Source organism: Leptodactylus fuscus, chromosome 5 (genome assembly GCF_031893055.1).
Source record: "Leptodactylus fuscus isolate aLepFus1 chromosome 5, aLepFus1.hap2, whole genome shotgun sequence".
NCBI classification, from domain to species: Eukaryota; Metazoa; Chordata; class Amphibia; order Anura; family Leptodactylidae; genus Leptodactylus; species Leptodactylus fuscus.
Window position 1 is genome coordinate 106,509,955 of NC_134269.1, and position 16,549 is coordinate 106,526,503.

The 16,549-nt window shown below is 40.5% G+C and overlaps 1 protein-coding gene across 1 annotated transcript in view; it reads right to left on the reverse strand.

Moving 5' to 3' along the window:
* Window positions 1-154: 154 nt before the first annotated feature.
* The window catches only part of ITIH5 (inter-alpha-trypsin inhibitor heavy chain 5), a 64,794-nt gene continuing 48,399 nt past the window's right edge, over window positions 155-16,549 (reverse strand). The window contains exons 10-14 of the mRNA XM_075273932.1: window positions 12,648-13,201; window positions 8,356-8,409; window positions 5,458-5,574; window positions 4,632-5,009; window positions 155-4,443 (exon numbers count right to left, since the gene is read on the reverse strand). Of these exons, the coding sequence (XP_075130033.1) occupies window positions 4,169-4,443; window positions 4,632-5,009; window positions 5,458-5,574; window positions 8,356-8,409; window positions 12,648-13,201 (1,378 nt within the window). The 3' untranslated portion in view covers window positions 155-4,168. The remainder of the gene's footprint in view (window positions 4,444-4,631; window positions 5,010-5,457; window positions 5,575-8,355; window positions 8,410-12,647; window positions 13,202-16,549) is intronic.

The following is a 16,549-nucleotide window of genomic DNA, read 5'->3' on the forward strand; positions in this document are numbered from 1 at the left end:
CTAGCTGTATCCACTTTTAGTTTTGGCTCAAAACAGTATCAAAAACTGCACGTGTGCTTTTAAAGCAGTAGTGTGAATGTTAACCAAGAGCTTAATGTATGCTACAGAAAACATTAGTAAATAAAAACATTCTATTAACGTTATGGATGGCTTTTATTTGAAGCAAGACCCTTGTTGATAACACAAGTCAGATATATACAGTATCTATATTACATCTTATTGAGGTTGTGGTTCAGGTTAACAACTTGATCATTTTGGGACCCCACCCAATAAAAAACAAATCACGAGGGAAATATCTATTACTTCATGACATACAAGTGTATTGAGTTTGCTCCTTTGAGCAATGACACAGCGCTTAGGAATGATGATGTAATTGTAATAAAGACAACACCAGTTCTGACATACAAGGTCCCAGCCCTACCATGCTTTATTATCAGTAATCTAGATATATGGGCTAAGCAGCATGAGTGGGTATTATGACATACTCATAATACATATTATACAATGCCTACTCAAATACATATGTAGTATATAATAAACATAAATGTAATGTGGTTACAATTAATACAAAGTGAGCAAAAACACAGAGAAGCAGAATGACTGTGTAATGTAGGGTCAATGGGACTTAAAGGAGAACTACAACAAGATATTTAGTGTATTGGAAACATGTTTAAAGTCTCAAAAAAGGGTTAAAATGTATTTGATTATTGCCCAAATGAAAATGATGGGTTTCAGGATTTCATTTGATCGGCATGGGATCCGAGACCCTGAATATCACAGATCAACTGATTGAAGTGTGCAGCTCAATCTCATTCAAGTGAATGGGCCTCAGATGCAATATCAAGTACAGTTACTATATAGCGTACGCCATTGTGCTTGGGGAACAGTGAAGAGGTTGCAGTACTTGCCCAAATTCTGCAGTTCCTTCAAACAGGTGCTTGATAATGGTGGCAGATGTGAGACCCCTACCTGATATTGTTTACGTAACCTAAGAATATTACCTACCGTAAGAATGTCACCAATATCTTCTTTCCCTGTATTTCCCTTTTAAGTGATCATTATTCTCTCTTCTATGTACCTACTGCTTCTTAAGTGTGGAAGTTCAGTTTTATAGTAGGAACACCAGACTGCATAACAACCAATCACATTCCTTCTATCATAACGAAGCGCTCATGTACAAAGCCGGTGTAACTACACCAAGGCTCCCAGAAAACTTTATACTCCATAGAGTTTGTATGGAATATCTCCATAAAACTGCACTCGAATGAGTCTATGCATTTGTGCTATAAACCTGTGTCTAAAATACATAAGAGAGGTTTTAATTCTACAAGCTCCATATTATATGGATTGCCTATAAAAATATAGCCTTATAAAAAAAATATAAATATATAAATTGTGAATGTCTAGGACAGCTAAAAGTAATCTAAGCTTGTGTGTGTGTATATATCTGTTTATATACAAGAAGTAACATTGTAACATTCTGTACTGGAAGTGCTACCTAAGGCAAGTATACGAAATTCAGAGAAATGTTACAATTCAGTGCATTCACAGATTCTATTAATACTTAACCTGTCCTATATATGGTGTCTCAAGATATTAACTAGAAGAAATTGTAACTTAAAATGATTTATTGATGATATGACCATGACATTATACATGAAAATGTCTTAACATCTTATTGTTTTCTAAACTTAGTCTTTTGACTGATTCACCAACATCTTCATTGACAAATCTATATTAGAGATACATAAATAAGTGTCTTTCAGAATGTCTCTCATATTTCTTTAAGGCCAGGGCCCCATGTGGTGTAAACACGCAGTTTGGCCGTAGCAGAAATGCCTCAGCAAAAATCGCAGAGTTTTTCAGTCTCTGCAAAGCAAATCCCATCCACACATTGCAGAAAAAATACCCACAGCAGAAATACTGCGATTTCCAAAACTGTTGTGTTTTTGGAAGTTGCAGTGTGTCATTTATACCTACACAAACGTTGGCAGTTTCCCTATAGGTATAATAGGGGCAGAATGTTCGCAGAGGCAAAACTCTGTGGACTTTCTGAGAAAAGCGCTGTAGGAAAAACTGCATTGCGTTTCCGCCGTGTTTTTCCAGTAGTGCTTTTTCACTGTGGCCTGCTACGTGGGGCCTTAGACTAAGACGAGATTCCTTGAAGGGGTTAGCATGCTTAGCTTTTATTGTCCTTGCTGTTGGCATGCAATAACTGCAAAGAACATCTCGGTATAAATGTCCTACATAGCCCTAGCCTTTCTATATGAAGTGGCTACAACTCCTGGTTATTATTTGTCCTACATCTCTTGCCATAGGTTGTAGAATATAGAGTCAGGTTTGAATATAAACTTGTCACGTTGAAAATATTGTCCAGTGTGTGGGTAGCATGATATGGAACAGATTCATCTACAGTTTACCTAGAAACGTTTTGGTATAACTTGTCATTTATCTATTTCCATCTTGGCTTTTTCTGAGCTTAGGAGTCGAGGGTTTGGTCCTACTTAGCAACAGTTAGCTGTGTTTCTATGCAGCTCGTATAATGCAGGCTTTCAGTCTTTGAGATACTCCACTAGACCCAAAGCCAAGAATGAGAAGGTATTTCATTAAGTTACAATCTAGAGCCCATCCACATGACAGAATGAGTCGCTGATCTTTAGTGGATTCTGCCAGACTCTGGTTCTGCCTGCCATGGTGGCAGAGATTTAACAGGATGCAGAAAAAATAAGCTTCCTGCTCTACCTTGCCGCAGATTTCCCAGCTGATTCAGTGCAGAGTCCGCGGTAGAATGCTGATCCTCTGCTTTGGCATTTGGTAACAGGGCAACAGAAAATGAGGAGGAATCTGAAGTGGATGTCTGCCTCAAATTCCTCTTCATTTTCCATAGTATGAATGGGGCATTATGGGTACAAAGACTATCAATCTCTTCAGCACCTCCTGCTCTATAACATACTGTCAGTAGAAATATTTTTAATGTGATAGGTTAGCCTTAACATTTGCTTGTACTGTAGTTTATACCAAAGATAACCTGTCTATAGGAAAGGTCCCTTTACATTAGAACAAAAGTAGATGTGCTAATAACATAATTGTACCCACTAAACAGATGCTTTGAGCCCCCACCGCAGCTTTTTCTAAAGAATTTTTCATCCAGCCCTGTTATTAACTAGTGGATTCAGTGGGTGTACCTGCATCGCTTGGATCAACTTGAAGAAGACGTTGTACAAATGTCCTGATGTAAATAAATCCTTTCCTTCTGACTAGTTTCCTTAGATTTTTACTTGTATAGGTACCTGCATACCACGTCTTGTAAGATTGTATACAGCTGGAGAACAAGTCAGACTCTATTTCTCCAAACCAGAATTGTGATTTCATTGCATTGTATGTAAATCCTTATCAACATTGAAATATAGTAATCTTAACATTTTTATTAAACCAGTCCATTGTAAACCGGTCTCCATCTCAATGTATATGGCCTACTCCACACACTCCAGTGTCTAACTGTATATATTACGCTAGGTTCACAACTGCATTTGGATTACCTTTCGGGAGTCCACCCAAATGGAAACTTAATCCGCTTAAGAAAGTGGTCATCTGGGTTTCCATTCAGTTTCCCCATTCCTATTGAGAAATACTAAGAGAAAAGTGGAACGCAATCCCCAGATGGAGACAGGATGCAGGTGTGAACCTAGCCTTAGGAGGTAAGCTGATTTGACCTAAAGGGGACATGTCATTCTACAAAACAAATCTGAATCCAAAATGAATAAATAAAATACTGTGACTAGTAAAAACCGTTTTGTAAATTACTCGGCAAACAATGCAGCCTTTCATTGTACACGGGTAGTTATAATACACTATCATAGAAATGTGCTAACATATTTAGAAGACTCTTTGTTTGAACACCTGTTGATGCGGTGATAAGCTTGAGCATGGTGTCGTCTACATAGAAGACCTACGCTGTGGTCCATTCTTATCTGTTCCCAAAGAACATTTTGTGCAAGCAAGTCACAGTATTTTCTGTAACCCATAAATACTACAGTAAATATCCACTATGTACGCTAGATCCATAAGCCAGGAAATATAACATTTTGTTGGCATCATCTTTTAGTCCACAGACCTTTTCTTGACGGCTGATAGGTATATGGCGGGCACGGCCCAGATGACTTCTGCTTCAAATTTCATTTGTTATTAAATCATTTCCACAGTCAAAAGGATGAGACACCAGATAATCTCGATATATGCCATCAATCAGTTTTTCGGCATTATTTTTTGCAAACCAGCAGTCAACTTGATGAAGGCCATTATACAACTTCCTCTGCTTTCTAACCACAGGGACTGAGCGATTTCTCACCTTCAGCATACTAACATTTGAAGAGTGGGTTGTAGCTTGGCCTTTGATACTCATTGTCACATTGCTGACTTTAACTTCATTGTATAAAAACTGGCCTATGGAAGGGAATGGAATTCAAGTTAGTGTTTTTACAAAAAAATAATATATATATATATATATATATATATATATATATATATATATATATATATATATATATATATATATATATATATGAAAGACATCTTGGTCCTGACTACAGGATATAAACCAGCATATTTATATAGATTGCATTAAACCTTACCTAAAAGTCCATGAGAATGAGTAGATAGTCCTTTGCTGTTAGAAATATAAAATCCCAAGTGATTTCTCTGAAATGGAGCTGGATTTTTGTACTGATGGACCAGAATTACAAAGCTAATGGTCCCTTGTATGGTTATGGTGACATTTGATTTAGCAGTAATGGCGACCACTAAGTCATCACTCTTCACTGTTGTACTCTTGTCACATTTGAGAATGAGCCGATCCCTACCATCCAGTATAACCTTGGAAGGCGTTACTTCTATATAAGTGCGCCTTGGCTTATTAATGATGATGGTAATCCTGCTGAAGTAGGTCCTTTGTTTCTTATGACCATTGGGTGGGGCGGGAGCTCCAATCAACTCTCCATTTACTGTTACACCTTACAAAGGAAAGAACATTATTTAGATTAGTTTGGTCATATAAACATTATTCATTTACCATTTTATAGGGAGGGTTAAAGATAAGAAGGACAAGAGTATGGATGTCTAACCCTAGTGTGTATAAATCTATGCTCTGCACTAAACATACATTAACCCTAAAATATATATTAAAATGTGATAAACCGTCTTATGTTGCTTTTTAATTAAACACATTGAATTTATTTGTCCTGTAAATATAGTTGTTGCATAATTCAGATCCTTTATGTGCTTATAAACACCGTAATGATGTTGGTCAGTAAAATGGGTCTGTTCTCTGCATTTATTTTTGGTAATAACATTTTTATATATTTTAGTGGAACATCTGGGTGTTTGGATCAGGAAAAATTAAGAAGCAGGAATACAATTTTTAATGCATTTTTGGTTAATCATAGATTGTATTGAACTTACCGGAGTTTTTGTGGTCGGACACAAGCCTTAGTATGTCACCAGGTTCACCATCAATGTTGAAGCATACTGTTAATTTACTCAATGGGAAGTCAACAACAAAGTGGGGATCTCCATCCGCTAACAGGATGTATAAATATAAAAAAGGTCAGCTGAGAACATTTGAATCCCGTTAAACACAGAGATTTCTGGAAAAATATTGTTTTTTCCCAAGGTCTTGTTTTTACAGATACAAGTATATCGAGTTTGTTCTTTCGAATCTTTAAAGTCAACAGTTTGTACTGACACTTGGTGTGCAGCCAGCAAACTCACTTTCTGAATTAATAATATTAAACTAAAGAATATACAGTAGACTGGATGTTCCCAATACCAATATTATTTTGTAGGAAATTATTTCATTATGAGCGGCAAACATATTATTATCCATTTTGAATATCCTACCATTGGTTCCCAATCTAGAATGACATAATGTATCATGCAAGCCACACCAGCTACAACTAACAAAACATTGCTATGGTCACATTTGGAAGTGTGTATTGTGCCTGTGTAATGTCTAATGGATGTAACATCCAGACCCCCTCAGTTCTACTGGAGAAAACTAATATAATAACATTAAAGATTTTTTTTTTGTGTAGATTGTGAGCCCCACATAGGGCTCACAATGTACATTTTTCCTTTTTAGTATGTTTTTGGAGTATGGGATAGAAATCCACACAAACACGGGGAGAACATACAAACTTCTTGCAGATGTTTTATATAAATAAAATGTATTATATTTATTATTATATTAAACTTCTTGCAGATGTTTTTTTGCCCTTGGCAGGATTCGAACCCAGGACTCCAGGGCTAACCACTGAGCCACCGTGTGGCCCCTAATAACGTTAAAGATTTTCAACATTCATTAGAAAGTAAATTAAAGGGATTGTCTCATGAAGGCAGCTCATTTTTATATTGAACCTGGCATGGTCTGATCTCTGTTATTCCCCACAATACAGGGGAGTAACAATATCGGTCACAATGCGGTGACCACAACCAACATGGAGGGATAGGGAGCTTGCAGCCAGTTGGAAATGACCAAAGTCCCACATTATCTTGAGAGCTGTTAGGGAAAGCCTGATATCTTAACCTCTCCCTTCCTAGTATAGTGACCTCCACAGGCAATCTCTTCTGCCAGTGATGTATTCTCTTTACAAGGGAGACAGCAGATTAGACTGAAAACTGGAGTGGAGACACTATTGTAGATAACCCCTTTAGAGGGGTATACCACTCAGGTCCCTACTACGCACGTAATACACTGAAAGCAATAGGGAAAAAAGCCTCCCATTGATTTCAATGTGGAGGGCATGTATGCCGGCTCCCATTCAAGTCAATGGGAGCTGCTTTTTACGCGCTCATTCTGAACGTGTTTTTACGATCAGAATGAGCACAGCGTAACTCCGTGTGAAGGCTCCCTAAAATGGTGCCACAGTACGCTAATCTCTTCATGGTCAAGCTTGAGAATGACTTCCTATCCACTTGCACCACCAGGCCTCTGGCCTACTATCTCTTCATTAACGATATCCTAATCATTTGGACTGGATCTGAACAACAGCTGAAAACCTTCCATAAACAATTCAACCAGTTCCATCCCACCATCAACCTGATGCTCAATTACTCCTTCTCTGAAATAAACTTCCTGGACGCAGTCATCAAGATACAGGACAACAAAATTGAGACATCGCTGTGTCTAAAGCCAGGCTATCAGATACCATCACATATGTTCAAACCCTGCAGATAGAGACAAAGACCTTGGAGGCCTCAAAAACACATTCTTGAGGCAGGGCTACCATCCAAGAACAATTTATAACCAAATCACCAGGGCCACCAGAATACCAAGAGCGGATTTATTAAAATACAATACCAAACAGGAAAACAATCCGGTGCCCCTGGTCGTCACATATAACCCCCACCTGGAGCGCTGAGAGGAATCACATGCAAATTACATCCACTACTACAAAAAGACAACCGTCTAAAATCCATATTTCCAGACCCCCCTCTCCTGTGCTACAGACAGCCACCAAACTTCAGGAATATGGTTATTAGCAGCTCACTGTTACCTCCAACTAACACAGGAACATTCCCATGCGGACAGAAAAGATGCAAAACATGCCCTCACATACTGACCACTGACGGGATAGAGATACCAAACTCTAACAGGAAATATCAAATCCGAGGTACGTTCACCTGTAGCACACCTAATGTAGTGTATTTAATAATGTGCACCAAATGTCCCACTGAAAATCTGTATGTTGAAGAGATCGGACATCAGCCATACAATTAGATAATGAAGAATGGACCTTCCCGTATCAAAACATTTCTGCAATGAGGGTCATAATATCATTGTTCACATGAAAATTTTGTTTTTAAGAGGGAATTTTAAATCAAGGAAAGAGCGACGGATTTATGAGTATAAACTTATGATCCTGCTTCAGACACTGGAGAAGGGGTTAAATCTGTCACATGGGTTTATGGCATCTTACAGAAATCACTGACCTGAGACCCTGAGAACTGATAAGAACCTGGAATTGTTTATATTGTTTCTACCAATTACTAATAACCCTCTACCCCCCTTCCTCCTAGAATTCTATCCCTATGTGCCCTTTTGTACATAAATATGCAGCCTTCAGAAATGGTTTTTAAATCTACTTGAGAAAGGAGCCTAGAGTTCCGAAACGTTGTAATCTGTCATCATTATTAGTTAGCCATTAAAAAGGTATCAACTACTGAAGACTATCAAGTTTTGTTTTGTTTTGTTTTATATATAAACTAAAAATATATAGTGATATTGGTATCCTTTCATACTGAAGTATGTGGAATATTTACCAAAATGTACGGTTTTGGATTAAATCGCCATATAGTTACCTGATGTATTGGAGATGGTTGATCTGTTCTTGCTTATTAGTTTTGATGGAATTGCTGTAAACATAAAAATAAAATTATACCCTCATATTACTCTGTATTTTCCTGCCATAAACATGAGATACCGATGTGCTTCCTTTTGATAACATATTTTCCATAGAAAAATATTTACACAGAGCTCCTGTAAAATACACAGTTTGAACTCCCATTGTTAGAAAAATTGACCTGTACCTCCACCGTGCTTCTATTTTTAGTAAAATCTGCCAGTCTTAATGGAGGATATTAGTATAAATTTGGCAATACACAATGTGCCTCAACAATGTGCCTTGTTATTAATGTTTTTTTCTTTGATTTAAAAGGAAATGTATTATAGATTTAACTTACGCTCCGTCCATTAGATTTTAGTATAAAGCAGAAAATGTATACTTAAAGGGGTTGTAAAGAATTTTTGGAGACATCAAAACTATCTTATAAGTGGAGGGCCCCTGCAAGGATTAGCTGCGCAGAAATGCATCGTATCCCCATACTGTACTGTTTACAGACCTGGAAGCAGATGGCTATGTACGCTGTAATAAGAACACATGGGCATCTTAGCTTCCATTGACATCAGTGGGAACTTTGATGCAGTAATGCCACATGCCTTTACATAGTGTACTGAGCCATTTACTTCCAGCTTTATACACTACTAGAGGGAGGACCCGGCTTCGCACGGGTATATTACAATTTATGTTTGTGTACTGGCCCCATAAGAATTGTCCAATTTTGCACTGGTGTATTTTGTATGTGGTTTGTGTGTATGTCCATAAGCGTCATGTGATTATGTGTATCTCATTTTGGATGTCAGTGAAAAACCTGTGATCAGTTGTTATGGATACCTGGAGTAAAGCTGTATCTAATCCTTCCCCGTGTAGTACTGTGTTTAGATGCAAGTGTCTAATCCTTGTTGGTGTGGTACTTTGTGCAGATGCACATATCTAATCTTCCCCATGTGATATTGTGTCAAGAGGCGCGTGTCTAATCCTCCAGTAGGTGAAACTGTGTGCAGACGCGCGTATCTAATGACTCTGGCGTGTGGTACTGTGTGCAGATGCGCGTATCTAATCCTCCCCCATGTGGAACTGTGTGCTGAGACGCGTATCTAATTCTCTGGCATGTGGTACTGTATGCAGAGGCCTGTATCTAATCCTCCCCTGTGTGGTACTGTGTTCAGATGCACGTATCTAATCCTTCCCTGTGTGGTATTGTGTGAAGAGGCGCGTATCTAATCCTACGGCGTGTGGAACTGTGTGTAGACGCGCGTGTCCAATCCCCCGGCATGTGGTACTGTGTGTATATGCGCGTATCTAATCCTCCCCCGTGTGGTACTGTGTGCAGACGCACGTATCTAATCCTCCCCCGTGTGATACTGTGTGCTGAGATGCGTATCTAATTCTCTGGCTTGTGGTACTGTGTGCAGAGGCATGTATCTAATCCTCCAAAGTGTGATACTGTATGCACACACGTATCTAATCATCCCCTGTGTGGTACTGTGTAAAGAGGCGCGTATCTAATCCTACTGCATGTGGTACTGTGTGCAGACGCGTGTATCTAATTCTATGGCGTGTACAACTGTGTGCAGACGCGTGTATCTAATCCTCTGGAGTGTGGAACTGTGTGTAGACGTGTGTATCTAATCCTACGGCATGTGGTACTCTGTGCAGACGTGTGTATCTAATCCTATGGCGTGTACAACTGTGTGCAGACGCACGTATCTAATCCTCTGGAGTGTGGAACTGTGTGTAGACGCGCGTATCTAATTCTACGGCATGTGGTACTGTGTGCAGACGCGTGTATCTAATCCTATGGCGTGTACAACTGTGTGAAGACACGTGTATCTAATCCTCCCCTGTGTGGAATTGTGTGAAGAGGTGCGTATCTAATCCTACAGTGTATGGAACTGTGTGTAGAAGCATGTATCCAATCCCCCGACGTGGTACTGTGTGCAGACGTGCGTATATAATCCTATGGCATGTGGTACTGTGTGTAGACGCGCGTATCTAATCCTCCCCCATGTGGTACTGTGTGCTGAGACGCGTATCTAATTCTCTGGCTTGTGGTACTGTGTGCAGAGGCATGTATCTAATCCTCCAAAGTGTGGAACTGTGTGTAGATGCGCGTATCTAATCCTACTGCATGTGGTACTGTGTGAAGACGCGTGTATCTAATCCTATGGCGTGTACAACTGTGTTAAGACACGTGTATCTAATCCTCCCCTGTGTGGTATTGTGTGAAGAGGTGCGTATCTAATCCTACAGTGTGTGGAACTGTGTGTAGACGCATGTATCCAATCCCCCAGCATGTGGTACTGTGTGCAGACGCGCGTATATAATCCTATGGCATGTGGTACTGTGTGTTCTGTTAGTACAATAAACCTCATTTCAATCCTGAAATATTACTGTGCCCATCAGTTATTAGATATATCAAACTGAAATGGCTGCTGCAAACACCAAAATATTTAGAACTAAAAATGATGAAGATTAATGGGGTGCCCAAACTTTTTCATAGGACTGTAGTACAGTAAGAAAACCAAAAAGAGATGACTGGGGCACAAAGGATACAATCAAATACAAAAACTTTATTAAACCACAATATTAAAAAGTACACAGGGGAGGACAGCAGTGCTATCAGACTGGAGAACCAGCTAAGGTAAGTATGCAAAAAAAGACAGAAATACATAATATATAACCATAGAAAATAACCATAAAACTATGGAAAATGTACAACCAAATGTTGCAAACATATGTCTACTGTAAAAGTACTGGATAGAGGTAAAGTTTATAGAAAACCCTAATGCAGCAAGAAAGATGGTAAGAGTAGTAGGAAGTGGTATATAAACTGTAATAATGAGACAGAAGATGTCAGACCATGTGGTTAAAGTCCATGTATACAGCCAAGTAAATACTTCAATGTATATGTAAACATGCTGCAATGGTATAGAAACAAGGATAATAAATCTCTAATCCAGTGCAAAGAACATACCCATGGTGATGGCAGTATACAAGAAAGGTACTTAGCAGGGCCGAGTCTCCAGGATCCCCAGGTTTTTCTATAAACTTTACCTCTATCCAGTACTTTTACAGTAGACATATGTTTGCGACATTTGGTTGTACATTTTCCATAGTTTTATGGTTATTTTCTATGGTTATATATTATGTATTTCTGTCTTTGACATATTTACCCGTGTCAATTTTTACATACTTACCTTAGCTGGTTCTCCATTCTGATAGCACTGTTGTCCTCCCCTGTGTACTTTTTAATATTGTGGTTTAATAAAGTTTTTGTATTTGATTGTATCCTTTGTGCCCCAGTCATCTCTTTTTTGGTTTTCTTATTATATCTTCATTGTGACTTTTGGGGCCCCTTCTTTATTTGGGCCTACAATTTGGGAACATACATTTGGTAACTATGTTGTGATTTTCCCTTCTACCATGTTTGTTTCAACTGTATAGTACAGGGATGTGTGGCATTCCTAAACAACTGACCAATGCAAGGAACTGGCTGGCTGCCCCACCACTGATCAGATATTTATAGGCTTTCTTAAGGATTGATCCTTAAAAAAAATTCTAGACAACTCCTTTAAAAGGGTTGTCAAATAGAAGATATTGATGGCCTTCTCTCAGGTAAATAAGAGCTGAGCTGTAACAGCTCAGCAAGGCCACTACACAGTGTACAGTACAGTCTGCTTATGAGTCTGTACACTGTGCATATATTAGCTAATCCTAGGTATGTTGGGTGACGGACCTCCAATGTGATATTGGTGACCTATCATTGGGATAGGCTATAAATATCTACTCTTGTACAACCATTTATTTGGTAACTGAAATGAATAGTAGTAAATCCAGTAATATCATAAAAGGAGAGATATAGTAATAACAGCTCCCCAAGAGATCAGGGAGTGGCAGTGGAAATAAATACAAAGCCTCATTTGTGTGCATAGTATGTAACATTGCAATCCTGCCATATATAGACCTTTAGTATACAAAAAAATTGCCTATTCTATTATGATAATTACATAACTCTGCTTATTCTGTACCAGTCTACACAGCAAAGCTGACATGTGAGACACAGAAATCATAAAGCATTAGCCTACTCTATGTGTTTCATTGGCTGGTTTAGTTTTTTTTTATTCATACTAGTTACATAAAAACACCAACATAAGTCTTTTAAAAATTAATTTATAATAAAAAATCCAATTTAAATAATGTGTAATATTCTGATGATAAATCCCTTTTCAGAGCACACAAATATTACATTACCTTGGGTAACTTTTTTTCCTTGCAATGTGAGAAGTTTCTGACCAATCCCTTCTGTATAAAGGCTGGTTGACTCATCTTTGGGAAAATCTGCCTGGAATCCATAGTCTTTAACTTCAAGGATTGTAAATGGAGTTACAAAGTTGTACTTCACTGCAAGTTTGCTGGCCTTTCTTGTTATTGCCTCTCTCTGAGCATCACTGTCACTTCTATGCCAACCAGTCAGAAATTCCTTGAATGTCAGGTAACCCCACAGCCGTTCTATGTGGTTGCTGTATTCCTTACTGTCCTCAAAGATCTCAGATCCTGTAATCTCATTTTGGCCAGCACCTTCAATCTTAATATCAGCTTCTAGGATAACATATTTATTGCTGTTGCTTGCTTTGATTTCCACATGGAGAATATCGCTGGACTGGTTAACAAGTTTTCCAGCCACCACGATTTCTGATCCATTAAAATAATTGTAGAACATGTTCTGTGTGATGTACTCAACACTGTCTTCTGGGTAGTTAATGCGGATGTCAGACAACAGAGGTGTGCCAATCTCATCATAAAACCTGAAATGCAGATAGTAATATTAAAAGCAGTCTACTTGCCATGCACAACTGTCTATAGTGGACCATTGCTAAAACTAGTATTTTGAAAAAAAGATTTAAAAAAGTCTAGTTAAGAACCACTAAATATAGAGCACATTTACTATCATTGCACTTTGCAGCTGGGCACCTTTTTTGCACATTTTCGGGCATCCAGAACAGTTCTGACTTGCTAAAAAGGGGTGCATGGCTTCCAAGTAAGCCAACTGATAGGTGGTATAAATAGGCTAGGCAGTCTAAAGATGGATCACTCACCATATTCTTGCTAACAGACGTTATGGGTACTATTCTGCATCTCTATCAGATATGAGATACTGCTGCAGCACCCATAACTGTCATTTCCTGTCGTCATACAGCAGCACAATGTGGGGTATTTCTGCCCCTGCGTGCTGGTAGGACAGATGGAATATTTTAATTAGCAATTAATTTAAATATGCATGACTTGACCCTATAAGAGGGAACAGAGACCTCCCCCCCCCCACACACATGTTTTTTTCTGTCCTTCGGACGATAGGACAGGTGGGGAGGACTTTGTGTCCTCCTTGACCGGAGTTTTGGGGGTTTTGTTACCTCTCCTTGGTCTGTGTACGAGGTCCCTGGTCCTTTTTCTTTTGTTCATCTTCTTTGTTTTTCTGCCTAAGGCAGAAATGAGAGAAGAAAGTTCAGTTTGCGGGCTGCCTATCTGGTCAGTTAGCCGCAGTGCGGCCTGGTCCGGTTAGGCTCCAGCCACTGGCGGTTAGACCGCGTTTGTGTGGCCTTATTTTGGCCACGCTTGCGGCCTTGTTTGGACCGGGCTTGTGGCCTTGTTTAGCCGCGCTCGCGGCCTGGCTGTGCTGCGGCTTGTTCCGGTCGCACTTGCGGCCTAGTTCTGGCCGCGCTTTCAGCCTAGTTGGACTTACTTGCCGCTTATCTTAGTGGCAGGATCTTGCAGCCTACTTCCAGTTGCTTGCTCCACTTCCAGCCTACTGCTAGGCCGTCTGTCTGGTGAGGGGCGGGCCTTGGGCAGTGTTGGTTAGCTCCCTGTCCTTTGCGGCCAGCTCCTTGCTTGTGGGGCAAGATCTTTATGTTTTATCCCTGATTTTCTTGCAGGGTCTTATGGTTCTGAGCTCCTTTTTGTTCTCATGTTTTGGAGTGCAGGGCTCTGTTGGCAGCGGGTGGCCACGCCCCTTCCGGCCCCTTCCCTATTGGAGATCCTTCCTCTGGAGGCTCTGGGTCTTACTAGTTACTAGTGGGGCTTGCTGGCACTAGCCTGTATTTGTGTAGAGGTTGCTTCATTGCTTTGGAGCTTCTTGTGCTATTCAGCTCAATTATTCAAGCGCTGGGTTGCCTCTTCCGTGAGTATGCAGGTCTTGCTATTATTCCTATGGTCATATACTAACGTGTTTGTTCCTTCCGTAGAGTGAGTGGCTTGTAGCCCAGTATGTCTTCTACTACCCCTCCTCTGGAAGACCATAGAAGATGGAAATCTCCTCTAAGAGGAGGCATCAGGCCTGTGTTGAACGCAAAATTCCCCTGCCTGATGGTAGGCTTTTTCTCACATTAAAAAAAACAAACAAAAAAACCCAAAAAAAACAGAGGGAAGATAAATATTTTTCTTTCCCCTTTGGCCCAGGCTATGTATGGGCCCACTGCCGTTCTTGCAGAGGCCCTCCTCCAGAGAACATTTCTACTCGAGATGTTATTGTCTGGGTAAGAGAATTCATGGTGAGTTTTTTCTTTTTCATGACCGTCCAGCCGTTGGACGGCCCTTTTTTCTTTCTTTTTTCTAAGGATCTCTCTGTTTCCATTACAAGAACATTCCCTAAGGACATCAGGGATTCCATTTCCCACATCGCCAAGAAACAGCGCACTGATAGGCGCTCTTTGTCCTTGCCATCGCTGGGGCGATTAACCATGGACGACCAAAGTGTTTCTTCGGACAAGGATGTCAATTCCAGCAGACCCATACTCCCCATGGATAAGATGGGGAAACTGCTGAAGTCCATCCGGTCAGGCGACCAGGATGTTGATGGGGAAGCCTCCTCGTCCACCTCTGCGGGGGCGGAGGGCCTTCCATGTGGACGCAGCCCTAGCCAGGTTGATGGAAATGGAATGGAAACATCCGGAAAGAGCTCATCTTGCCTCCAGGGTATTTAGAACCCTGTGTCCGATCTCCTCATCCTAGCTGGATCGATGGGGCCCTCCACCTAGGGTGGATATAGCCGTGGCGAAGCTCTTCCTACCTTTGGAGGACAGCTCTAATTTGCAAGACCTGCTGGACCAACGCATGGACGGGACCCTCAGGAAATGTTATTCGGCCTGCTCTGCGCAGACTTCGGTGGCCATATCCTCCACCGTTGTGGCTGACAGTCATAAACCACCATTATCAAGAATACGCTGTGTGGAGGGGTTATGCCACTGCCTGACTCATCTTCTACAGAGCACAGTAAGTAATCTTACACAGCAAAAGGGCTTGGGTTGCAATCAGGGATAATAACTGTAACTGTAGAGGCCAAACTCATATGGGCCTATGGGACTATCATCATATCCCATATGCATGTCATTTGTGTACAGTAGGTTCCATGCCTAGATAACTTCCAGAGAAAGGTGGATACAGTATATACTGTTATACCAGAGTGCTAGATCTAATGTCTCTAAGGCGAATTTACACAGCACAAAGGACCTTGTATTGCTGGATTACCAGATACTTTAACGTTAATAAAATATTGGGATTATTTTGTCCCACACAGAATTATTATCGTCACTGTCTTTATAGTGCTCTGGTCCCAGTATGGTCTCTGATAGAAGTGCATGTGGTAGACCCAACTATCCTCCATTAAATAATGCATGACTTGCTTACCAACACTATACAAGTTAAGACATTAATGCGAACTTTCTAATAATATAAAAGGGATTCTACCACTAAAACACATTTTTTTTCTAGTTAACACGTCGGAATAGCCTTTAGAAAGGCTATTCGTCTCCTACCTACCTTTGGAAGTGCTCTCCGCCACGCCGTTCGTTCAAAATACCGGTTTGTACCGGTATGCTAATTAGATCTCTCTGCGCAGGCTCTCCTGTCGGACGCCTGCGCAGTACGCTCTGTTCGGTGAAGATTGCCGAACGTACTGCGCATGTGCGAAATTGCGGTCCCAGCCATAGTGCGGGCACTGCAATTTCACGCATGCGCAGTACGTTCAGCAATCTTCGCCGAACAGAGCATACTGCGCAGGCATCCGACAGGACGCTGAAGAAGCAAGGGGAGGATACCCAAGACCATAGAAGCGGCGCTGCGGTCGGTTTTCGAGCTGCAATGGGGACGCCCCCATCGCT